Source organism: Buteo buteo, chromosome Z (assembly GCF_964188355.1).
Source record: "Buteo buteo chromosome Z, bButBut1.hap1.1, whole genome shotgun sequence".
NCBI classification, from domain to species: Eukaryota; Metazoa; Chordata; class Aves; order Accipitriformes; family Accipitridae; genus Buteo; species Buteo buteo.
The window spans coordinates 35,437,556-35,464,168 of NC_134204.1; the positions used below are offsets into that span (position 1 = coordinate 35,437,556).

A 26,613-nucleotide genomic window follows, 5' to 3' on the forward strand; every position below is an offset into this window, starting at 1 on the left:
AGATGTTATGGAAACAAATTTTGTTTTGCACAAAACCAGGCAAAAAAACAAAAAGAAAAAAAAGAATGAGAGGCAGAGGGAGAAACAGGACAACAATGATAAAACAGATCTCTTTTAAAGGAGTGGAAAAAAAGCCCTTAACAAATTAAAAAATAACTTTTCACTTTCTGACAAAAGGAAGTACTACTGTAAAATAACATACTGAGCCCTTCCCCAGATCTACTTCAAAGGAAGTGTATGAAGCCTACACAGATGAGTTACCCTCTGCTTCCTCCACTGCTTCTATTGCTTCTGCAACAAATCAGCAAAAACTCTGGAATCTTGTCTTTGACATCCTGAAGTGGCAATGCTTTGAAAACAAAGGGCAGCAACAAAAACAAGGATCCCTATTACACCAGCTTTTGTGAGTACCTACAGTGTAGAAGCCAAGGTACTCAACAGCATTCAGGAAGAACACTATTTAGCTTCAACCCATAATATTTCGACTGTGAATCTGAACTGTTTTTCAGAGTGCTCTTGAAGACTTATTATGGCCAGGGCCTTTCTGATTTATGAGCCCTGTAGCAATTGTTGAATGTTTCTCTTCTCATCGGTGAATCGGGCAGGCCCTGATTCAGTAAAGATAGGTCTCAACTCCATGGAATAAGAGAAGTAAAAGCAAAGACCTCTTGAAGGGGAAGAGGGGGGAAAAAGAAAAAAAAAAAGTAAGTAGAATTTAGGCAGATTAAAAAATAATATAATGACATTAAGCATGCCACTTTTCATAACTGATTTAACTCTGTAGGCCACACTCTGCTCTCTGTTAAAAGGACAGTGTTCAGACCCCAAATCATCAGAACACTTCTCCCTACAGCACAGTGAGAAATAGCACCAAGATGACTTAGCCACCTCACACAACATACAGAGTACACCACAAAGCAGCTCTGGCCAGGATCCTGATCAGCAAATCCACAAACAGTGATACACCCCACCAGACTGCAGTGAACTAGTGCTGCTGCCATTCACCACTGAGTTCATTTGCTCCCTCAGGCTGTTCTTACAGCAGAAATCCGTTTCTCTCAGCGCTACTTGTGGAATCAGGACTAGAGTCTAAAACAAACTTTCAGCAAGCTATTATTATTGCTGAGTTTCTGGTAATACCAGCTGAACATCTCTTTTTAAGAGTCCAACAACTTTAGATCAAGCCTTGCGTGCTGGGTTTCACACCTGCTCAGTGCGACCCTACCTAACAAACAACCCTGCTAGTTACAAGCAATTTTTTTTGCACCAAATTTTTTGGAGGTCCATTCAAGGATGACAAAATCTGTATTTCAGCTTTAAAAGCCGTGATACAGAACAGTAACCTCCCCATTTTCCCTGTTGGAAAGGAGATATTATGAACAAACCACAGAGAAACTACATCTGTAGTTTCTAGAAATTCAGAACAGATCATATGCTGCCCTGTTACAACATTACATAAATTGTAGTGATAAGTAATTTTAAATCTGCTATGATATATGGTTTAGAACACGAGAGAAACATGCCCTTGTACCACAAAAACAACAGCAGTAACACAAGTAAATTGCAGCGTCAAGTTAACACTTGGCACAGTAAAATATTCCAGTAGTGCTCTTACCTATGTGCCACACTTCCCTCCTGGATTTCTTGCACAAATATTCCTAGTTCTCCCCTGTTTTCACTCTTGAGTCCCACAACACTGAAGCCCAGACCACCACTTAAAGGTTTAATAAGCTCAATGGTCTCAACAAGACGACCCTGTTCAGTAGAAGTAAAAAAAAGGGTAAAAATGTTAAAAATGTTGAATAGCAGCATTAATGAATGTAGTAAACAACTTGGAAATGAGTTTCTAATTTGATGGCTACAGCTGGACAAGGCTATACCAGCTAATAACTGAAATATAGTTGTTCACTTCCAATTTCTTGCTATCATACAGAAAAGTGACAATATTAAAGATTTGAGAAATAAAGATTATTACAGTCCAGAAGAGGAAATTGGGAAACAACAACAACAAAATATACAGAGTTTAGGCTTAGTAGTGACTAAACTAGGATGTATGTGTCTATAAAATTTTAGAGGGTACAGGCCAACTCTCAAGCAAAACTAGAAAAAGGACGAATTTCAGAAAGAGGAAAAAAGTAGGACCGTGCAAAAGGGTCTCCAGGAGAACAGCAGAAAACTTCCCCTATCTGGCTCTATTACAGGTTAATTAGAAAAATGCTAGAATATATGCCTGGCCATTCTCAGCTCCATTCACTGAAGGGACTCATACACCATTTCTGCCCACCACAGGAAAGCAATAAGACTACAGAACAATGCGTAGCAAGGCCAAAAAGGAATTTTCCATCTTATTTCCAATCAAGTCACAGAACTAGCTTTCATTAGTTATGCATACAAGAGCATGCTCTGACAAAGCACTTCCCTCATGCACAGCACGGCAGTCCTACAATAAGCATGGAAATATAATGGCATGCTGATCTGTGAAAGGCACACTGCCCAGCCAAGAACAGTAACTCAGCAGTGACAATGTCAAGGCTACTTTTCCAACTGTTTTCTCATTTCCCAATTGTTACTCAAATTAAAAGGTTGGTTTTGTTTTACATAGCAAGTGAGCTCTGGTTTGCTTAATAACTCAAATTGCTTTTAAATAAACATACATATATTTTCATCTTCTACATAATCAGTGATCCACATTTCATGGTTACCAGATGACATGCTTACCTGGGACATATTTCTGATCAGCTGCTCAAAGTCATCACTAGAAGACTTCCCATTAACCTGAGGAGTAATGGATCTCATCGATGTTTCTAGCACATTAGCTGGGCTGCCATTCTGGTGAGCCAACAAATATGGCTCATTATGTGGCAAGGACCCCACGTTCACACCATGATGGAGAAGCTGAGGGAATTCACCAGTGGAATGTACAGAAGGTGTAATATTTACCTGTAAAAGATTGATGGCGACACAGATTTATAGACACAGCAGAAACCTCCTCCTTACCCAAAAGCATCATGATAGGCCAATTGCTTGTTAAAAACATCTGAAATCCCAACTTGCAATTTTAAAAGGACATCTTAAAAAGAAAAATTATCTTTGATATTTATTATTGAAGTTGTGAATTATCTGCATAAAACATGAAAGAAACTGATGAAAATAATCTAAAATTCTTTTCCATACTCTGCCTAAAATTCTTTTGATCGTATCAGCATAGCAGCTTGAAGTACTCCAACACAATGGTAGAGGTAAGCAGGTATGAACAAGATTTCTCTACAGTACCAGTATTTTTTAAAATGGATTTACCAATTATTTTACAAGAAAATTTAAAAATAAAGCATGCGTATTTTGATGAAGAAAGAAAGAAACCTCACCAGCTACATAGGAAACAAATTTCACTGGTCAGGGTTTCTGCATCACTATGTACTACAGATGCCAATGTGACTCTCTACATATGCTAGAATTAAATAGAGAATTACTGAACAAGTCTTAAAATTACCAGGCTGATCTGAAAAACACAGTCATACCTTTATACAGACAGCCTTGCCAATACAATTCTGTTAGAGCAGAAAAGAAAATAAGAAAATTCTCCGCTTTGCCCAGCCATAGTAAATTACCTATTTTCAAGCAGGTTTCTGCCAACTAATCTAATGAATGGCTGATGGTGGTATAAAGCTCAGGTGAAGCAGGAGCCTTCATTTGGCTGTTGTCCCACTTGCCTGTTGACTGTCAACAGGCACCGTTTTACTCCACATCAATCTGGTTCATAGTTGCCTGGCACACTAACCACAATTTAGGACAATATTGCAGCAGAATACTCTTCATAGTTGTACAGTGCAAATTTTCTAGCATTCTGCACCACAATACAAAAGACTGGGATTCCCCTTCCTTGAAGCCTTATTTTTAAACTTCAAGTATCAACAAAAAATTTCAAAACGTTATCTAAAATGTCTACTGCACTAGTCTCAACTGTTTAAGCATGCTACTGCCATTAAGTTTATCATATCATTCTCCCAACAGTTCAGTCATTAAAAGGTCAGTATTGTTCTCCATCACACAATTCTTTCTCATCTGGGTGCTTTAGGAAAATACAATAGAACAAACATCATTTGTTGAACACCTTATGTGCCTGGGAAGACCCTCAAGTTACAGAAAAGATATCACAAGACAGCAGTGGAAAGAAAAGTCCTCAAGAGCACTTAGCCTGCTCTGCCATAAAAAAACAGAAAGAGGAAAGACAGGATGTTTGCAACTCAGTGATTTCCATCACACAGCGATTACGTTCTGCTGTCCGTATTTGTGAGGAATCACTTGGGTTATGTTTCAAACAAATCATAATGCCCCAAATGTGCACACATACACTTTCTTTAATCACATACAGTCATTTCAGCAAGCCTGTAAGGCACAGGTAGATAAGCCTTGTTTCACAGTTCATTGCATGTAACAACACCCAGAGACATAATCAAATTCTGCTGTTCCGTGAATGCAAGATTTCCCCTTACATTATATGCATGGATTTGAAACTAATAAAGTCTATGCCATACTGCATTTCTTATCTGCATGAGTCCATGTAATAGGTTAATTCACTTCCACCTTCCCAATGTCATCCATTTCAATGTATAAAAGTGTATCACTGAACTTGGTCAATTAACATGCTTCATTTCTTGTTCTCCTCCACCTTCAAATCTTCTTATACCTTCTGCTGTCACGTTCCTTCCCACAAAAAACTGTCATGGGTCAAATTACTATTCCTAAAAGTATCTAACACCACTGTAATTAGCCAGTCTTGCACTGTTTCTATTTAAAAACATTTTACATTTCCACAGAAGGACAAGGCTGCCTAATAGCATGAGAAACGCAAACCCAAACTACTTCTCAAGTTCCTAGTATATGGGTCTGATATCACAAATGTTAGTACATCATGGATATATGTTCATTTTCTAAATTGCAGTGTTCATTGTAGAAAACAGCACTCAACTGCTCTTTCTGATGAAGGTTACCATCCTCAGAGCTTGCTTGGTGAAAGGACTCACTAAAGAACTCACCAACTGCTCACGTAAAGCCAGCAGGGTTAGCCTAAACAAGCAACAGCATAATATGAGCAAAACCTACTGATTTTGCCCAATGTAGATTACTGAGTGCTCACATAACCTCTTCGGTGCAGCCTTTGGAGTGGTAACCTCAAACTAAGTAGGCAAGGCTCACCAGCTGAGAGTAGTAATGACTCCAGTGAATCTGATTAAACCTGGAGAAAAATATATGAAATATCTTCAATTTCATTTAGCACCATTCTAAGCACAGCATTATTCTGTCTTGGGACCCTTTTAATGCGGCAGGAGCTTCCTGAGGTTTTGTCCTTTGGGATGGCAGAAGGGGAAGGGTCACTGATATTACTGATAGTGCTATATAATTCAACCATGCATGAATTCCCTGCTTTGAATGGAGTGTGCAGTCATCTTCCAAGACAAAAAAGGGCAAAGAAGGAAAATTCCACAATAATGCTAAGAGCAAAATTTGAGACTATATACAGAAAGCTAGAACCTCTTTTGCTTTACAAAGAAAGAGCCATGCAGGCAAAAAAAAGAACAGTAACAGATTTTTAAGGCACAGAAACTGACTAGCTAAGGAACCCTTGCTGTGCCCATCCCACCGTCTACTTCCCTTCTACCTTCCTTCATGAATTTCACTGAAGTTTTTTGCATGTTACCACACAGTGTGCAGACTGCTAACAGAGACAATCCCAGCCTGTGAAGCCTCTCTCTGGATAAAAAGTCAATGTCTCTTCCTGTATCCAGAACACTCCTTTACACAGAAATGTGTAGGGAGCAAGTTGCAACACTGCAAAAATGATGTAATGCACACAAAGTAGATCAAGCAAGCCACAGTAATCCTAAAACACCACATCTTTTGAATAGTATGAATGATACAAATGGTGTTTATATCATGATATTGTTTTTCTTTAATATACACTTCCCTGTATGCACAAACAGCAAAGAAAAAAAATGAAGCTACACATCAAAAATAAAACGTTGTTGAGTATGACACATTGCCCCTATGCTAAATTGTATTATATGCCTTCTCTGAATATAAAATACTTCTTGTGCCACTCAATATCCCATACAGCACAACCTTCAGTATGCAGAGGAGTTCTGAGCCCATCCTGTGCTATGTTCTACATATGTTCTGCTAGTACTGTTTAACAGAAGATTGCTTTATGCAGCTCATTGACTGTTTGTAATGTTCAAACAGCAGGCTAGCCATGACAGGCACATTAACTTCCACCTGAACACGTGCCCAGTATCGCCATTTTCTCCTCTAGGTAAGTTTGAAGGAGTTCTTCAATTAAGATACGACAGTCTCCTTAGGGATTTACGTGCTTCTCTCTGGTAGAAAACTCACACATCTCCATGCTAAAATAGAAGTAGCACCAGGCTGATTCATATTTTAGTTTTACGTTGTATGTTTTCATAGACCAAATCCTATTCAAATTGGCAATACAGTGCCCACCTTCTCACTCTGACATTTAATCCCTTCTGCATACTTCTATGAGCTAGGACACTACTGCAAACATACAGGAATTGACTGACCACTCCCATTCCTTCTGCCTTCTAAACCAGAAGATTGAAGTTTGTGTTTTTCTAAGACATTTTGCATAACTAATTAACACTATTATTTTGAAGACACTGGATAGTTTTTATTTGCATGATGGTTGAAACACCACTGAAAAGGAGTGCTGCATACTATATACAGCAGGAAAAGGCAAAAATGACACTCCAGTCCACACCAGTTTAACTAGAACTTTAAAAAGATTCACCTCAAATCTTCAGTTCAACTGTGATTACAGCACAGCTACAATGCAGTATCAACCACCACCTCTTCAACAGCAATTGATAGCAACACTTCATTTTCATCACACCTTTTTTAAACAAACACAGCTACACATTCAGTGGAGGATGTGCTTAACACGGGAAGCCTACCTCACATAAAGTGGCTTCTGACTTGTGAAACTCCAAGAAAAAAACAAATCCCTAAGAAAAATGTCAAATTGTTAACAGAATAAAGTTTTGTGTACGTGAGTGTGCAAAAAACTTAAATTTCAGAATGTCTCCTCTCCTGAAACACACATGCACACTTACACTTGAAAAACATTTGGTTTATAATGACATTTATAATGATCCTAAAGGTAGAAGTTCAGAATCCCCAGACAAATTACAAGCAGAAATGTGACAACCACTCTCTTCCCTGTTGTCCCCCTCCCCAAAATACAGGCTTACAGCATGTAAAAGTTGAGAAGAACTGGTTTATATTCTTGCTAACCACAGAAGTATAGGTCATTCCAGGGGGAGCAATAAACCACAAGTGGAAATCTCAAGAAGATGATGCTCTTGTGGTTGCATGAAATATTTTTCATAACATATAAATTGCACTACTTTGCAGTAATAAAATCACCATAATTCCATCAAGAAGTAGCTTTATAGCACTGTGATTGAGTAAGTACCGTATGAAAGAATATTGCTTTGTTTTATAATTTGGCTTATGCTAATTTTCCTTGATTGGCTTTCTCCTTACTGTATGTAACATCTGCAATGTGGACATAATTTGGCATAAGAGAAAAAGAAAAATTCACAAATACCACAGAGTATGATAAAACTTATGTTATAGTTGCACAGATGGACACTAAATGCAATCAAATAGTGCTTACATGCAGTTGCTCAAAATATGTTTTTAACAAAAAGGGAGCTGCTCAAGCCATGTCTGCAGTGTATCAATACTTAAAGCAATGTAATCAGCATTGCTAGGTCTCAACCTGAGTAAGAAGAAATTCTCGGTGTTTCTGCACTCCAGCCATTGAGCCCCAGCGCTTGGAGACCCCAAGAAGCACAAGGCAGTACTTCAGCTGACTGCAAGCATTCCGAGTGGCAAAAAGGTCAGCTGCAGCAGTGACCGCACTTGGAAGTGACGAAGCGCAAGCCAGCCACCATGCGAGCCCTGCAGGGAGCCAGCAGCGGGGACAGCACTGCCCAGTGCCCTGCCCTGCCCTGCCCGGCGTTCCCCACAGGCACGCTGCCTGTGTCACAGCAAAAGCCCCCGGGGAACCCCAGGAACAGGCACTGGCACTGGCACCAGCACTGCTCCAGCACTGCCCTGCTGGCCGCTCCTTTATGTCTCCGTCCTCAGGGCGGACGAAGCAGATCCCAAATCAGCATCTCTTATAAGCATTTTGCCTCAGAACACAGAGCAAACGGCGTTGTTGCAGAACGGGGTTCAGGATAAGAATTAAAGGTCTTCTCTATTTGTGCAAACTACAAAATTAAGCCAGTGTTCACAGGCGGTATGAAAAGACACAGTTTCTCCACTTCTTCCCAATACCCACTCTAGTGCTGACACCCAGCTATCCCACACGAGCCCCTAAGTTCTGCGCTGCAGAGGGACTCTTCCCCACTACTGCACCGCGAACAAAAAACTATGATCAAACTCACAAGCAGAAAAAATCTGAGGAATGCAGCCCAGCCAAGGGAAGCGTATTTTGTTCTGGCACAGCCCTGAGTGGAGTGGGGATGGCAGGAGGAGGGGAGGAAGTGGTGGACAAGGGAGAGACAAAAAGGAAAGGAAGAGAAGCGGGACAGGACTGCCATCACCATCTGAGTATTTTCTTTAAAATATTTTATAAAGAAAAGAAAACACCATTGAGAAGTTCAAAACATCACAATATCTATTTTTCTTTTCTGTCACTCCCTTATCTTCAAACAACAAGACAGCTCTTCAGCGTGACAAGACAAGCACTCACTGAAAAATAAGGACACAGAGAGGCAGAAAAAACCCTAGTTCCTTCAGTGCTCCTCAACTGAAGCGACTAGTTAAGTCAGGACAGTAGTTCTCAAAAAAACATCCCTTTGCTGTCCCTAGACTTTTCCCACTCCAGTTCTAGACTTTGCAATGACAGATTTGCACTGCAAACAAATTTTGCTTGCTCGTTCAAGAAATTAAACTTCAAAGCACCTACCAATAAGCACCAAAGCATCAGAATTGCTGACTTCAGCATCATGCCTCACCAACATCCAGATGAAGCAACCTACCGCTCAGTCCACACTACTGCATGTAACACAAATGCGAATTCAAGAGGCTCTTATTAAGTACACACCAACAATGAAGGGGATCAATTTCCAATTAACTCACAGAATTTTTACAGAAATGGGACGGCAAATCTGAAACACCTCCATGCATGCAGAACCACACAGTTTTTCAGATCTTTTGGTGCTTAAAAGATCATTTATCTGTAGGAAAAAAAAAAAAAAAGGAAGTCTACTATTTAGACCATAAAAAATGGTAGTATCTCACCGGAATGCAAGGAATATTTGGCTGCCAAAACTATGTATTTGTATCCTATTTTTTCCTAAGAAAACATGACAGATGTTTACAAGATTTGCCAGCTCATTTTCCAGACTCACTGCACAAATGTAAGATGGGGTTCTCATTATCATCTTTACGCCTTCCAGACACAGTGCCTCAAGACAGGAATATGTCCTACCCTCAAATTTATTCAGGCCACTATAGGCCCACAAGTAGGTCTCACTCAGTGACCTACTTCTGCTGGGATGCTTGCAAGGAATCAGTTTGACTTAGAAAGTAAATTGCCATTATTGCTGCTCTACTCATACCCTCTTTTTGAACCAACACTTCCCTTAAAGATGGCCATCTGAGAATTTTCCAATAGTCTTGTAGCTTTTTAAAAACTCATAAACTAATTAAAAACACAGGAGCAGTTTAACAGACTGTCACTTACACTTCACCTTGAGAAGAAACAGGCCCCCATTCAACTTTCAGTGCAGTTCATCGTGAAACATCACAAAAATTTAGCCATCTTAGTCTTGAGTGGGTAGAGACTGCAACACCTAGTCACTGCACAGCCCAACACCACTTGTCATCCTGTCTCAAACACAGCTCTGACTGCAAGTGCTTGGAAAACAACTTGTTTCTTTCCTCAGTCTGGCACAGCTTGGCCAAAAAGCCTGGTCACTATTCAAATGCCTTGCAGCTTTCACCAATCCGTAGTTTAAAGAGTTTCAAGAGCACAGCACATCTGCAGACATAAAAAGAAAACTAAAGGGTTTCCTTGAACAAAACTGAGCCTTTGACAATGTCAAGAAATGTGATTTCTTTAACATGACTGCCTATTTAATGATTTTATTCTTTGTCCTGTTTCAATATGCTTTATAAACATTTAAATAAAGCAAAGAAGAGACAGACAATCTCATGCTATATTGCAGGGAAGAAATGATTCTACAGACAAAATACAGGATACTTTCTGAGGAGCTGACCCAAATCTAAAAATGGGCAGAAACATACATTTATTTGCACGTGCACGTGTTCATACAAGCACTTATCAAGAAGGGAATTTACATCCAAGTAGCTCCCCTGTCAACTAGACTGGATACATACCATGCAACACGCACAGGCCACTGAAGTTACCAGACAGATAAACCTGCAGAGTTAGGTCAGAAGGTAAAATTGTTATTTGCTTTTTAAAAAATACACATCTGAAATTACCCATCTGTAGCATCAGCTGCTTCATTTTACTAATTTAGGTGTCTGTATTTAAAAAGAGAAGCATCCTTTAACTTCACAGCTAATGTCTGGAAGTGAAAATTTAATTTGTCTTTTCACCAAATTCCCATTAATGCTTCAGGCACACTTTCATTTCTCACTAAGTGTTCCCAGAGTCACCACCACGTAATTCGCATAATTTCTGGATGTCACTGTTAAATTCTCCTTGTCAAAGAGCAGAGCAAACAAACCCTCAGAAAGGCTTTTCTGCTACATTTTTTAAATCACGCCAATGTCATCAAGTCTCTACATACCAAGCATGCAAAATCTGAAAAGCATGGTCAGGTATAGCACTGTAGACACCATTCTAACTTCCTTCTTGTCTGTGCAAAATAGCATCAAGATAATCCACAAGAAGCAGTAAAGACCAGATTGTGCTCTTCTGCCACACAGTTGAAGTAGCGTCAAGATTGTGACGACTCCTCACCAGCCAGAGTCCAGTCAGACACCAGATGCAGCTCCACACGCCCAGTGTGCAGGGTCTGCATCCTCCCACTTTGGTATTTCTGCATACAGCCACCAAGCTGCCCATCTTGCAGGAGTCAACAGGAACAACTATTCGCAAAGCCAGATACGCAGTTTAGTCCTAATTCAGTTACTGAACTACTTTTTATATTCTTCAAGTTCTTATTCTGCTGATAAGGAAATTAAATTAGAGTAACAAATAATCAAGTCAATACAGTCGAGTTGCTGCTCCTTTTCTCATCCTCACCGAAGACATGCAGAAAAATAATACTTTTACTTAAAATCCTGAGCAAGGAAAAAGAAGGTAGGAGCTCTTAGTTCTCTTTGATCTTTTATTCCTACACAAAAAAAATAGATTTTCATGTCCTTCTGAAGTCAACATTCCACAGCTTCCCTTATATATTCTCATGTTAGCAGAGTAAGACACAAGAGAGCAATAAAAAGCTCATAGGAAAAAAATCCTAAGATCTCATACAAAACATGTTCCTTTTGAAGGAGAGAGACAGAAAGCCTTATGTTAATTCCCCACCCAGTATCACAATTTCCCTACCATGAACATCATAACTAACAAGCATAACATAAAAAATACCTACACAAACTATGGGTCTCAAAAAATCCCAGAAAAGTCAATGGGTATGTCCCCCTCAGTTCCCTGAAGCTTTGGATCAGACATTTAATTTAGGCTATTTAATTTCACTATTCAACAAGCAGAGACCCACACATTTTTGCACCTTCTTAGCAATTTTTCTTTTGTGCCTGGGAGGCTGCTTTTCCTTACCTGATCTCTCAGTTGTTGAACAGAAGTCTGAAGGTTGAGAATTTGGTTAAAGAGAGGACTCTGCAGCACTGATTTCAATAAGCTCAGTTTCTCTTCGTTTGCAGTGTCACCTCGATCCCGAAGTTTTGCCTGTAAGCGCTCCATGGCCTGGAGGGCCCGATGTGTATCTGTAGCAATAATCATTCCTGGTCAGTAGCAGTTTAGAAACAGCCACATACAGGCACGTAACAGGTTTAAATGTATCCCTCTCTACTGTTTAAACTACAGAGGACTTGAATGGTTCGGTTCTGAACAAAAATCCCAGCCCAAACATTTATAATGAATCAGGAAGTCAGAGGCAGAGCACAAACCAGAAGCCAACAAAAATTACATTTTTGTCCATCAAGAACTGGGCTGCAAAAGCTAAAGAGCCTTCATTAAAATTCAGTTACAGGAACTGTCTTTACAGACCACTCTAAGTAAGTAGTGACAAAAATAGCCATAACAGAAAACAACTGTCCTTTTCATGCGAACTTTTTTAATTCTAGTAAAGATTGAAACAATGAAATCAAGACAACAGGCTAAAAATTAAATACACTAAACAAATGCTGGTACACCTTTTGTTTTAAAATACAAAATACAAAAACCCAAATACATTATGTACTTCTAAGCACAACAGAATTTTTTTACAAAACCTCTTTCAGCAGTATATACCTATGTCCTAAATCCACCATGCATACTTAATTTGGCCACAAAAATACAGTGATAGAAACAAAAAAAATTACCAATTGTTTCCAACATGTTTTCTGCTTCTCAGCTTCTACTCCAATAATGGTAAGAGGCAGCAAATACAGTATTTCCCTGAAAAATAACAGAAAAGGAAAAAGGTCACATTTATAGAAGCACTAAGCTCTGAAGGAGAATAAAAAGCCTGACTTCTGAAAACAAGCAACAGCCCACAGAATAACAATCCACAAAAACTGTATCTCCTTGGATAATTAAAATAACCTCAGAGGTGACCATATTCTGAGTCACTTTGGAGCTTAAAACCTGCCTGAAAGTAGCTTTTAGGAATACGCTTTGTAATATTTTTGCAATTCCATACCAAACCTGCTGACTGCATACTGTTGCACAACATGTCCTGCATTGCTTTATCAGAAGCTATCAATCACAGCTGTCAATGATACTTTTACACATTTTCATTGCTTTCCTTTTCAGTGATTCATAAAAAAACCTTCCCTGTGGGATCAGTTTTCAAGCTCTATGTTGACAGTTTCAGGTGCATGAGCCATAGCACATTTTCTAAAGCCGCCTTGTAAAAAGAAGTCATGCAAGTCACAAAGTCTTCATGCTACATAGGCTTGCGGGATTCCCACAGTACAGCTTCCACTATTAACGCCTGTTGGAATTGAGACTCGGATCTGGATGACAGCTTGGTTTTCACCAGCATGGGTTTCCAGGCAGGAAATTCTACACTGGGAAGAAGAAATTCTGAAATTGCTTTGTTTATTCTTTTTTGTTGCTTTTGGGGGTTTGGGTTTTTTTATTCAACAGCGTGTCTGCAATTGCTCAGAAATTTGTAGTGACGGAATATATTTGGTGGAGATAGATAGCTGAGAAGCGAGCGGTTCAAATATCACTGCAGGTGTATGAACTGAGCTGTGCATTTTACCATCTTAACTTTCATAATGGTGCCTTTGTTTTCTTGGTAATAGGAAAGCACTCCAGTATAGCATCCTGACTTGAATCTGGTGAGCTTAGCAATATGCAGAGAGCTGTGATCCCTAAGCACTCAGGAAAAACTATTTTTTCTTGAAACTTTGGAGAAAAATAGGGAAAAGGAATGGTGTCGACAAATCTCTGAGTAAGACAGCCTAACTAAAATTCAGCAGGACCATTGGTTAGAGAACCTGAGCAGGACAAGCATGAATTGATCCTCACAATAAATGCAAGAAAACAGCTGTTAACATAGACCTACTTAGAAGGAACAAGCCAGGATGAACATTTTGACAAGCCTGTATTATTTGCAGTTTGTGCATAAAACCCAATCAAGTGGGTTTAAAATGGTTTCAAATTCCATCGCCAAGACTTCCCTAGTTTCAATATGCCTGAGGCTTCGTATCAGTGTATTTTATTGCATTTGAATTTGCCAATACATTGGTATAGAATCACTGATCATCCTTTTTAGGACACAATGTACCACTTATGGACAGATATTCAAATCCTTTGAACCTGACTTTGTCAAAGTAACCTTATTCCATGATCCAAATTAACGCATATCAGTAATAAATAAAAACAAGCCTTTATGAATTTGTTTTCTCACTTGGCAAGGCAAATCCCAGCACATGATTACCAGATCTGAAAAACAAACCAAGTATCTTGTGTTTTCACCTTGTCACTGTACAAAAACAAGACAAAAAAAATGTCTATTTTACATGGGAAGGGCTGGATGGGTTTATTTAAACATTATGAAGGAAGCTGGCTTCCTGAAAGCTTAATCACTCATAGCTTTTCCTTCTAAATTAACAAACTACTATCACTTCTTCTATGCAGCACCCCTATTTACAAATAGAGGCATTTATGTCATGTTCACATGTGTTTTTCCCAGTGGCAATGCCAACCAAAGCAGTTCTTACACCGTTCCATTTCTTCCTCTACAGCTGCTCTTGAGGCTGTGTTGTGGATGCGACCAGAGAACTGTGTGAAAAAAAATGATGTGGAGTATTCCTCAGGCATTTCAGTGCCATGATCCTGTTTATCACAGTACTATATGCACAAGCACATGGCATCATATGTTCAACTCTCATCTTCTAAAGAAACTGAACAGGAAAAATACAGGGTTACTGTTCTTCTGCTTTAGCTCCCTGAGAACCTCAAGAAGACATGCAGCTGTAAAAAGTCCCTATCTTTTGGAGCAGCTGGGTATTGCTCTATGTTATGATTCAACTTGCCTAAAATCTCATTTTTGGTGTGCTGTGAAAGGCATGTTTTACAAGTGACAGAATGGACAAGGTCACCGCTGTGTTCGTGCAATCCCAGTGGTATGAACTCTGATGATTTATAATGGAAGCTTTCTAAAAGCAGACTCAAGTCCTAAACATACTCTATAGATGGAGATGATCCTATCTAATTTGCAATGAAAAGAAGTCCTTAGCTCTGCTAAGACACTAATGATACACTTCCTATTTACCTCATGTTTTAGAGGTAGGAATACTGCTCCAGAGTTATCTTAGCATCAGGAAATCCATCTTTAACTCTCAGTTTAATTCTCCTTATTTGTGTTTATATTAGCGGGGAATCCCTCCTCAGCTGACCAGATTAACGCTTTTGTCGACTGCGGCACTAAGCAGGAGCAAGACTGAAACTGCTGTCAGGATGTTTTCCTTCAGGACACTTTGTCTGACACAGAAGGCACACCAGCATTTCTACATGTCGCAGTCCAAGATGACCCCTGTACACTCGGCCCACACTCTGAAATGGCGAAAAGCCACGTGACTGTGCTCCTGCTGTGTTACATCCATGCTAACAAGTGGGATCTGTCAGCACCAGCTTAGTGGCACATTAACATTGCCGAAGTACAGGGCAAGCAAGCACACATCTGTCCAAAATGCACCACAGAAACATACCCATAACCACCACCCACTACAGCTGCAATTCCTGGCCTTTAAACCAGCTTGCTTCTAGATATTTTAACAATAATGTGCTGGGAAGAAGTATGGAGGCATGCATGATTATTTGTTGAAAGGCATAAGCCTATTATTTGCTATAGTGAATATTTTTATAATGCCATCACAGACTTCTAGATGCACAAATGGGAAGTTCAGTTCTGATTCTCTCATTCTGCATACTCCTGGCACTCTGTATCACAGCAGTCTGAAGCCAAAACCAGCCCTTCTATACACGACACAAATACTGTTCACGCCTCAAACAGCTTACCAGCTTAGCTCAAAGCAGATTTAACTATTTTTGTATTTCAGTGCTAAAGTTCATTAATCTCTTCACAGTAATAAGAACAAAGACTGACAAAGTTAGACCTTTTTATTTGCAACTTGAAGAAATACTGTTAAATGAATAGCAAGTTAAATTCACTTCCAGGTTTTTAAAGGCACAGGTGGGTTTAAAAAAAAATGGCACCTTCTCCTCCTGTTTTATAACAGGACAGTAGAAAACACAAGTAATTTTAGACAGGTACATGGTGAGAAACATGACATCTACTAAGCATGCACAAAAGTTAAAGATGATCCCTTTCAAATCTGCACTTCTGAAATTTGATTCTTCCCAGGCTAACAAAAAAAATGTGTTATATACACACTTCTCCACTCTTTATGCTGCTGTTCTTCTGTAAGGTCAGCTGCCAGAAAACAGCTGGCATGCTGCAGCTCTGGTTTCTTCGTGCCCACTCCTAAAACACTAAAATCCACAGGTGTCAGAATTTTAAACAACAGACTTGAAATTTGTGTTAATCGCCTCCTTTCCACTACAACCACGCAAACCACTCAGCTAAACAGCCAAAAGATTCATGAAAAGGGAAAGATGACCCACTTCCAATGATTACTCCTTCACACTTGATCATGTACTTCCTACAAGGAAACTTACTCTGTTTCATTGAAGGATACTCCATCTCTTATTTCACAAAGCCATTTCAGATAATACTCCAGAAACTAACACTCATAGCACTGGATTAGCTAACATGCAATGCCAAAGATAGAAAACCTAGTAACAGGCTTTGCCCTGTAGCTCCCGCATTACTTTTAAGCGCTCTGAGGATACAGAGGAAATGCCTATCTTAAGAGCGATCTCTAGGCCCAAACTTTGGCTAGGAGTTGCTTGAGATTCCAACTAAACCTGTTTCAATTAAGCTGCACAGTAATCACAACATGTATTTTATAGCTGCTAAAAAGAGTATTTCGAAACTTCGAATCTAAATTTAAACACCTGGGTCCAGATTTGGCTGCGCTAGAGATATCCTTTCATACTTGATTTTTATGCCCTGTCATTTCCTTCCCCTGCTTTCTGGCTATCACTCAAACGGCCTGGTGCACAAATGGAAACCAAACTACACAGGAAGTGGAAGATACTAATTTCTGCTAAATCTTCTGCTTTACCTGCAATTTCCAGCAGCTCTTCCGTTTTGCCCAGTTACCTCCCGTGTGCTGGCTGCCATCCCTGAGAAGAAAACTAAGGTGATCCTCAGACTCTTTGCAGGGAGTCTTGTCAATATAAAGGCGGCAGAAACCATTCACAATAAATGAAAGATCTCATGCTTTTCCATGTGTTCTTCCACTGTCAGAAAGGCAATTTTGAGGTTGCATAAAGCACTTTCTAGGATTATGAGCAATATCACAAGGACTTGACAACTGCAGCCTGACTAGTATAGCCTTCTCTACTTGTAATGAAAGAGAAACACATACTTGAGCACGCACCGAAAGGGTGTGGAATTAAATGCGGGAGAGCAGTGACCAACAGGGAAAGGAGATAAACAAAAACAAAAAGTGGAAAGGAAGAAAGAAGGGGAAAAAAGGCTAGCCTACCATTTTACTGACAGGACATAAGCTTGCCAAATTAACATCAACCACTTGGTTTCATCAGCCAAGAGACCCTGGACTGCACGCTTCTAGATGACAGAAAAGAGAACTGATTCGAATTAAGGATTTAATACAAGCAAAATTAATGTGCACTGTTCCACAAGGAACAAAGCAGATTTCCACTGACTACCTAGAACATAACAGGCAAGAACGAGAAGCCTGAAATTTACATTTAAAAGCTATGCTAATAAAAATTGTTCTGAAACATTCAAAGCAGAAATAAAAAGGCAGTTCAGAAACTAATGCACAGCCTATATTAAGACTACAAGCAGTACTGCTTGAAAAGTGATGTTTCTAGCCTCTTGAAATTTAGCACAACGGTGAATGCATCAAAGAGATGACAGTAGTGGCTCTGTATGTTAAGTACCATGATAGAGCTGACCAGTACCATGTATTTGGAAGCAACTACAAAAACAGAATTTTCAACATTCAATTATTTTTAAGCTTCTGTTCACATCACACTAATGTCTTAAGGAAACTTACAATGCTTTTGGATAAACAAGCAATCTGTTCGCTGTGTTTAATTAATAACATTCCATAACACTGTTAAGGAGCCCTACATGAGCATGGTATCCATGTTAGCTGATGTGCAAGTTAAAACTGCAACAGGGAAATGGGCCTAAACTATACCTAATGCTCTCACCTACTGACAAACGTGTGTGGTACAGGGTATTCAAAGGTATTTTGTAAAGAGTATTGCAAAAACAACAACATAGTAGGGGAAATATTTCTTGTAGGGGTTGGGTTTGGGGGGAATTTTTTTGGTTAAGGAAACTGACAGATCACCTTTCAATAAATATTTTAACTTGAGATGAATTGGAATCACTTTCTTCTAACTTTTGAAATACAGGATTAGTTTCAGAAACTGAAAAGCAACTTTTCAGTATATGCACAATACATGCGACACTACATATACTGAATTAATGTATGAAACCCAGGCATGGTTAATATTGCCTCTTTATGTTTTCAGCATAGGCAATTGATTACCATATTCATTAAACTCAGACCTGATGAAACATAGTTCCTTTAACAGTTGCACCTCTTAACATATACTGGATTCTTCACAGAGGTGACAGCAGCACACATAAATGAATAAATGAGAAGCCCCATTGAACAGTTGCCAGTAAGCTTCAACGAAGAGTCGCCATTTTCCTTATAAACTGAAAATACAAACTTCTCATTGTATACTGTGACAACAATGGGCAAGTAATGCAGAAAACCATTACAGCATGTAACAAGACTATCATGCAAGGTGTCTCAGATGCAAGGACAGGGTCTGAAAAGCCTACAAAAGAAATATTCCAATACTGTCTAGGCAAAAATGGCGTATTTATATATTGACTTGTTGGGAATGCCAATGGTGAAACAAAACTGTCCTTACCAATAATGACACAGTATAATGCCAGCATGGCATTGTATTGGTTTAAACTGCTTCAGCAGGATGCTCAAAATAAAGCCAATTAGAAAATTTACTGGATACACTCCACAGAATTTTAAATTTTCTTACATGAAACATGAAGCAGATGATTTAAAAGGTCTTTATAATGGGTGTCAAAACACTGATTAAAGTGTTATCTATTAAAACAAAACCATTTACAGCGATCTGCGTGACTGAGAAGTTGTATGGCATTCCTCTCTGAAGAATTCACAGAGCCAGATGGAATATAAAGATCATCCATCAGTATGTAAGTAGTGCAGTTCTCTTTTCCATAGTGCTGATACTGATCTAACTTTCCTAGTGCACTTTTGCGCAAAGAGAGGGGAGAATGTATCCAGTTCCTGATGAAAAAGCTTCTTGAAAGCACAAAGGAAGCCGTTAGAAACGGCAGTGCTAATCAGTAAATGTTACATGCACGTTACCATTAACAAGCCATGGAAACATAAAAAATATATATACTAAAAATGGATAATAATTTTGAAAAGAAAAAAACAAGGTGATGTCTTCTGTCATAAAAAATGCTGCTACTTACATCCTTAGATATTTTCATTCTGCATTCTTCTAATGTTACATTACTTTCCATCTACACAGGAGCATCAAACAACGTTTCCCAAAAATGTTCTACCACTTTCCCCTTTTCCAGTTTAGATTCTTCCCTCCCAACAAGTTGCTGTTATCTTGGAAAACGCAGTGCAGATATGGAAACCACAAGGCATTACACAACAGACTTCTGCAACGGCAGAATTCAGACCCTTCAGCTTGATGACAGTAAATCACTGCTCTGCTCCACCAAGTGACTCCTCTACACTTCCTGGCACCGAAGCCAGTAAAAACGTTTTCTGTTCAACAGCTTACACTAACAAAACCTTCTGCACGTGTTAAGAAGTAAAAAAATAAAGGGATGAGACAGTGTTTAGAAAAGCGAAAGAAGAGGGGGAAAGAAAATACATTGTTCAGCCAAACGGCAAAGCGAATCTCTTAAATGACATGCACGGAGTTCAAATGGCCGGCTTTGTGAGAGTTTTACTTTTTCTTCTCTCCTATTACTCTTTCCATTAAACGTAGGGAGGTAACGGCAGCAAGGGGGTACACCACACGAGAAACAAACCATCCCAAAAAGCAGATCCTTTCCTTGGCACAACCAGACCCATCACAGGGCACCAGCGAGGCTTGCGCCTCGCCCCTCCGCTTCCACTTTGCCAAAACGGTCACGTTTACACGCAGACCGGCGGTGGGCGGATGCTGCAGGGCTACAGCGGGCTCCGGACCTGCGAGAAGCGCCAAGATCAGCACTGCAACAGGTACCGGCACGGACACCCGAGGACTCGCCCCGCCAGGAGCCCGCACACCCGCCGCGGAGGAAGCCGCCGGCCTCGCTGGGGCCCCCGGTCCGGCGCTGCCTCCCAGCGAGTCTCAGCGCCGCCGACCGCAAGCTCCGGGCGAGGGCCGCGGCGCCCAGGAGCCCCCCCTCAGGGCCGCGGCCGGCCGCAGGTCTACGGCGGTACCAGATGCGGAGACCTCCCCCGGCATGAAACACTCCCGCTGGGGTCAAAAGGAGAAAGGGGGGCGGGGGGGCGGACGGGGGCAGAGCTCCCTGCAGCAGCCGGTGGGGGCGGCCGGGCTTTTGTTTACGCGAGGACGGCTCCCCGCCAGGCCGCCCGAGCCCGCGGACCCACCGAGGCCGCGGCCCGGCCCCCGGCGCCGCTCCCCGCCGCCCGCGGACAGCTCGGCCCGGGGCGGGGGGGGACGGACGGGCGGACGGACGAGGGGGCAACAGGCTCAGCTCACTACCACACCCCCCCCCCCCCCGCGGCTCCACGGCCTCTGTCGTCCTCCAACCACCCGCGCCCCGGGCTCCGGCCAAACCCGCCGGACCAGCGGAACAATGATAAATAAAACTTGGCGGGGGGAATGTGTTTTAAAAGGCCGCTCAAAACTCCGGCGACGCGGCGGGCCCCTCCCCGCCCTGCCCGCACCCCCGGAAGACGACACCGCCGGGATCACCCCGCTCCCCGGCCCGGCGCCCCGCTTACCCCGGCGGCTCGGCGGGCCCCGCGGCCCGGCCCCCGCTCTCCGCCGTCGCCCTTCCCGCCCCCAAGTAACGGCGCCGAGCCGCGCCGCGGGGGAAGCGCGCTCAGGCACGCCCCGGCGGCCTGAAACCTAATCCTGCCCCGCCGCCCCCCCCCAGCCCGGCCCCGGCCCCGGCCCCCGCCCTCCCCGCCGCCTGCGCCGGCGGGTCTCCGGTCGCAGCGCTCCCCCGGCGCGGCCGCCCGCAGCGCGGAGCCCGCCGCCTGCAGCGGGACGGCGGCCGCATTCCGACAGCGGGGGGGGGCGGCGGTATCAGGGGGGCTGGGCGGGGGGGGCACGTTTGCGGGTTTCCCGGCCCGCTGCCTGCCTGGCGTGCCGGGTCGCGCGGCGCCGCAGCCCTTCCAGCCAAGTTTCTCTCCCCGCGGCTGTGGGCGAGGCGGCAGAGGGGGCCGGGCGGCGGAGCGCACGCCTTGCCGGGGACGACACCGAGGAGGTGGGCTGCCTGGTTCTCCTTCCCGGGCCGGTGAAAGGAAGGCGGCGGCGGCGGCGGCGGCGCGCTCACCCCTGGCTCTTCCAGGTGGTGCCGTGCCTCCTCCGGCTGGGCCTGGCCCTGCGGTGGGTGCGCCGAGGGGCTCGCTGCCCCGTCTTGCTGCCCGGCTAGCCCCCGCCGCAGCCCTTCTGGTTCAACAAGACGAGCCTGGGCTGGAGCGGAGGAAAATGTGTGGAAGCGTTAGACAAAAAACACCCAAAACAACAAGCAGTCCGCCGTGATGAAGTTACACGAAATGATGAGTAAGGTCATAGGGCTAAGGAAAGGATGATTTTTCCCTGTAAGCAACAGCTGGTTAGCGTCTTAAGGAAGATACCGTGACCGTTTCACGTCTGTATGCACATCATAAGAATAAAGCACGTAACGCGGGAGTGTTTGCAACGACCACAAAAAAAAAAAAAAGTTCTGCAAGAAGTGGAAGTATTTTACTGTTTGTTAGCTTTGCTTCACTTCGCAAAGGTCCTCAGGATCGCGGCCTCCCCTTTTCCTTGCCAGAAGGTAGTTCTTTGTCGCAGAAGCGCTCGGGCGGCGCGGTGGAAGTGGCAGCCTGCGCGGGGAGGGGAAGGCGGGCTGTTCTGCTGGGCGCGGCGGCCCTGGCTCTGCAGAGGCCCGGTGCGCTCGGCACCGCGTTGCCTTCCCATTTGGTTTTGTTCTTGCTCCAAATGGATTTTAACTGTAAGCGTCATCGTATTCAAGTGACAGTTGTTTGGGGTGGGTTTTTTGTCCCACAAACAATTTAAAGAAGGTTACTGGTTTGGAAATGGAACGGAATACTGCCCTATTTATTTGAGACACCATCAATAAATGCAATCCCAGTACAAACACTTTCACAAGCAGAACATCTATCATGTAAACTTTACGAAACAAAGCTCTTTGTACATTGCATGGATTTTTTTTTATTTTTTTTTTTTAATTTGGAAGATTAACTTCTGAAAAAAAGTTGACCCTCCAAACAGTATTTCTCTTGCTTATTGCAGCTGGAAGTTTGAAGAACTCCAAATGATTAGCCACCTTTTCCTCTGCGGTATATTAAAATATGCATGTAATTACACCTGTTTAACAATCACTCTTCCACTTCTTAACTAAGGAAAAATAATTTTCAAGATTTTATTCACAGGTTACATTGTTCAATCCAGCATGTGCCGGTGAGCATATTGCTTTTTTAAATGAAATATAAAGGCTCTGTTTGCTATAGCTAGGACACCGAATGCTCTATAAACTGTCCCACCGGCTTTCTGTCTTACATGAGCCTTTACTGAATCCAGAATGAAGTCTTTAAAATAAGGTACAATTTGTTGGCATGTACCACTGTTCAATAAATAAGCCACAGTAGATTAGATGAGTGCAAAATTGGACAACTATTGTTATTTCTTCTGTTGCTCAGGCTTTAACCATTGCATCCCACTGAAGTAAAATACAGTGACACTAGTAATTTTATTTGGAGCTAAAACTAGGTCAAAATCAGGTGCAATGGTACTTTCCTCCTGATGTATAACAACTTCAGCTGTGTAATAGTTCTTCCCAGTGCAATTTGTGTTTGTATGGGATATACCTTTCAGATAACTTTTTAACATGCAAACTGCTATTCTCAAGTAGAATTGCATTTTCAATTATATTCAGATTTTGTCAAGTCCCTTGAAGGACATATTAAGTAGATTATACCTACTGAAGTTCAAAACATCATGCTACCTTAGGCCGTGCATGTATTAAAAATATTTGCCTGGGTATAATTATGCTAACATAACTGTACCCACAAACCTAGCCCTTTTGGTAAACATACAGCACATCTGTAACAGGAGTTTGCATCACAGTAACATAATGAGCTCTCATGTACAGTAGCTGATGACTTACGAAGAGTCATGCAGACACAGGTCTAGCAAATAGCAAGGCAAACTATTAGGGGTTGGAATACACTAGTGGTCTTGTGGATACACCTGCTAATAGGTTAGAAAGGTAACTAGAAAGACATCAGCAATTACTGTTTATTCATTTCTTCTTTTTGCCAGAAGTGTTATCAAGTAGGACAAAAAGATAGTCATTTCACTGATTCCACAATGAGGAAACTATATTACCTCTCCAACCCCTTCTCAGAAAAAGAGGGTCTCAAAGTATTAATGATTCTCCAGGGTGGGTTAAGTCATGTACAGTGACACATGATGTTTAAATTATGTCATGGCTTCATTAGTGTACTGCGGCCTTTAATGTTGTGTAATTTTGAGAGATGCTGACCTTAAAATGTCCTTAAAATATGAGGAAAGATAATCTACTTTGTATTTCAAGTCTAAATGTGTTTACAAACTAAAAAATAATTGATGTATCTGCATACATTTATCCATGTGATTTTAAATAAAAACTGCAAGCAGTTTTTTAAAACATAAACGTTCTTCAAACGACCATTACAACTACAAAATCCATAATATAATATTCTGTCAGAAAGGACTGTTAAGGAGAAGATGAAGGGGAACTAAAACATTTTATGTTATCCAGTATTAATCTCCAGTAATATTTCATTTCTCAGGCCAATTTATAATATACTCATGGTAGAAGTATCAATATTGGATGAGATATCTGCCTTCATGATTTACTTACTGATGGTAAAATAGCAGTGATTAATATTAATGATGTACTGCTTAGGTTTATTAGAAAACATGAAGGAGAAGTAAACTCACAGAAAAAGTCTTAACAAAAATAACAGGGGCTCCAAAACCAAGGCTTTCTGTCCATTAAATCATTCATCAGACCACTGTTGGGAACGCAGTCTTTTAAAATAGTAATGGGAACAAGATCTAGCAAATGAAATGAGAGTGAGAGTCTGATCCTGCTCTATCTGAGTCACAAATATTGACTTCACTGTGAGAAGGATGTTGCCTGTGAAACACATTTGACAACATTTATGGAAGAAGTTAATTTATTTCCTAACAAAAGAGATGCATTCACAACAGTAATAGTTTAGTTTCGTCTCTGGGTATTATGTTTTGTTATGGGCATTGGTATTGCATGCCCCACTGTAGAATGGGTAGAATATATCTTTTAGGGACCTAGAAGAATTCTGAGAGGAAGGACTCAGAAATATTTGTATATTTTATATTTATGCTTGAAAAATTCCACCTCTGAACTTAGAGTAAAACATAAAAACAGACCAATAAACCCTTTTCATAAGCACTACCTTAATTAAAAATTGAATACATTTCTGCTTTTATAAGCTTATCCTTCAATATTACACCATCATTTGGTTAATGTATATTCATGTGTATTTATGCACACATAGGCACAATATTACACTTTTCAGCAGAGCATTGACTCAAATTTTAGGTTAAACACAACTAATAGCAATCTTCCATGTTAGAAAATGGTGATAATTATTATAGATCAAATTTTATTCCCAGATGCGTAAACCAAGAGTATTCCATTGCATTAAGTGGAATTAAACTGTAGAAAACCAATCTGAGATCAAAGGTAACTATGATCCTAATTGCTATAGCTGCAAATCTAAATATATTAACTATGTGGTTATGCATTCTATCCTTATCTATCCAAATAAGGCTGGATCACCATCTTTCTTCTTTTTTATGGAGCTCTTTAGAATACAATACTTTTGTACTACATTTTCCAGAAGTTATACTAGCAGAAGCATACAGTCAAATTAAATGTAACACTCTTCTCCTCCATCACCTCAACAAAAAAGCTATGCTTCAAAAGTCAGATGGCAGGAAGTAGCTATGCAGTTGGAATTTAACAGCATGCATGTTGTTATGCAGAGTTAAAATTAGGAACTTTCTCTTAACTTTGGTGCTTGGAGTTTATTCAATGTTTGGATTATTATGCTGGCAAGTAGAGAATATTAGTTTCACTTACTGGAGCATACATGTTGGCAAGAACGGTGCATAGATTTACATTTTAAAGGTTTTTAGGGAAATTGTCTCCCCTGGGGACATACTTCATAACTGTTATTATTGCTATTGGAGGTTACACATGTGCGTAGAAGAGAAAGTATGCCCCGTAAGGTAAAACAGAGTAAAAAAAATCATAAAAGGTATGTTAATTATTTATAACTACAAAACAAAATACTTGAAATTATGGCAAATTAAAAGGGAATTTATTTACACACAAACAGGATTGTTTAAAACCACAGGCCTTGCCCATAGCAGAGAAGTGAAGCCAAGTAAGTGACAAAGCATATTAACCTTATCATAGATTTTTCAGACACATAATACCTATAAGGAGAGTCTGGTTTTGTCAGATTAAGGCTTGCTTTTTTTTATTTTTCCAAATGTTGTGTTTTGCCTAAGGTGACCACATATTTGACAGACCCCACTCTCAGAAAATCTAATTTAAAAGGCTTTTTTCAGAAGTGCCTCAGGGGACAGAGTCCAGAGCAACATGTGGTCAGGGGTACTTGTCAATGCAACAGTTGTTCCAGTATTTAAAAAGACAAGATGATATCTCATTAATAAATTTTGTGTTAGAAAAATTCATCGGTCCTACATGAGATTTACTTGAGTTTTAAAAAATTCAGAATGGGAGGAACTGACCTGGCTACTCCAGGAGTTTGTATGCAGCTCATCATGTTGAAGTTATGTATTGAAAATGATAGCACTTCTTCCCTAAGTGCTGGGATATCAGAACAGGGATATAAATTTATCTGAAAACTTGCCATGTAATTAACCAGTTTTACAGCCAGGTGAACTACAGAACATTAGATGGGAGGGAGCCATGTTTATAGGAAGAAAAGGAAATATTTCTCTGGCAGGTTGATTTATTTTCAGACTAAATCCTCTTGAGGATGAATTGGCTAAACTAAAGTAAAGCAGAGCAGTATGTATAGATCAATTTGTCATACGGGTCTGCAGTTTATCACTGTTCGAATAGGTTGTATTTTCTTCGGTATGCACTGTTTAGCTATCAGTGGGTCTGAGATCCTGCCCTACACAGCGCATGACACAGATTAGCTTTAAGAGTGTATGTCAACTTCAATTCTTTGCTTTTGATCCAAACTGTGGAACTGGAGAGATGTTTCTGTTTCAGTGCTTTTCAGAGTTAAAAGCTTAGAAAAAATACAGCTCTGCATTTGCAATCTTGAGCCTTTTGTTCTCAGAAATAGTCACGATATTACCCATTTTGGATAAACCATTCCCTACCTATTGGACCATCAAAATGGTATCTCCCAGTCTCAGACAAGGACCAGCATCAGAGC

The 26,613-nt window shown here is 41.0% G+C and overlaps 1 protein-coding gene across 15 annotated transcripts in view; it reads right to left on the reverse strand.

Moving 5' to 3' along the window:
- The window catches only part of MPDZ (multiple PDZ domain crumbs cell polarity complex component), a 100,439-nt gene extending 78,267 nt beyond the window's left edge, over positions 1-22,172 (reverse strand). For 10 of the 15 annotated variants that reach the window (XM_075021278.1, XM_075021276.1, XM_075021275.1 and 7 more), the window contains exons 1-5: positions 20,875-21,019; positions 12,604-12,679; positions 11,840-12,006; positions 2,719-2,940; positions 1,616-1,755 (exon numbers count right to left, since the gene is read on the reverse strand). In XM_075021278.1, the coding sequence (XP_074877379.1) occupies positions 1,616-1,755; positions 2,719-2,940; positions 11,840-12,006; positions 12,604-12,619 (545 nt within the window). In that variant the 5' untranslated portion in view covers positions 12,620-12,679; positions 20,875-21,019. Of the gene's footprint in view, positions 1-1,615; positions 1,756-2,718; positions 2,941-11,839; positions 12,007-12,603; positions 12,680-16,923; positions 17,440-20,874; positions 21,021-21,431 lie in introns of those variants that run through there. The other 5 variants (XM_075021279.1, XM_075021274.1, XM_075021265.1 and 2 more) reach the window with 4 other exon arrangements.
- Positions 22,173-26,613: the final 4,441 nt, after the last annotated feature.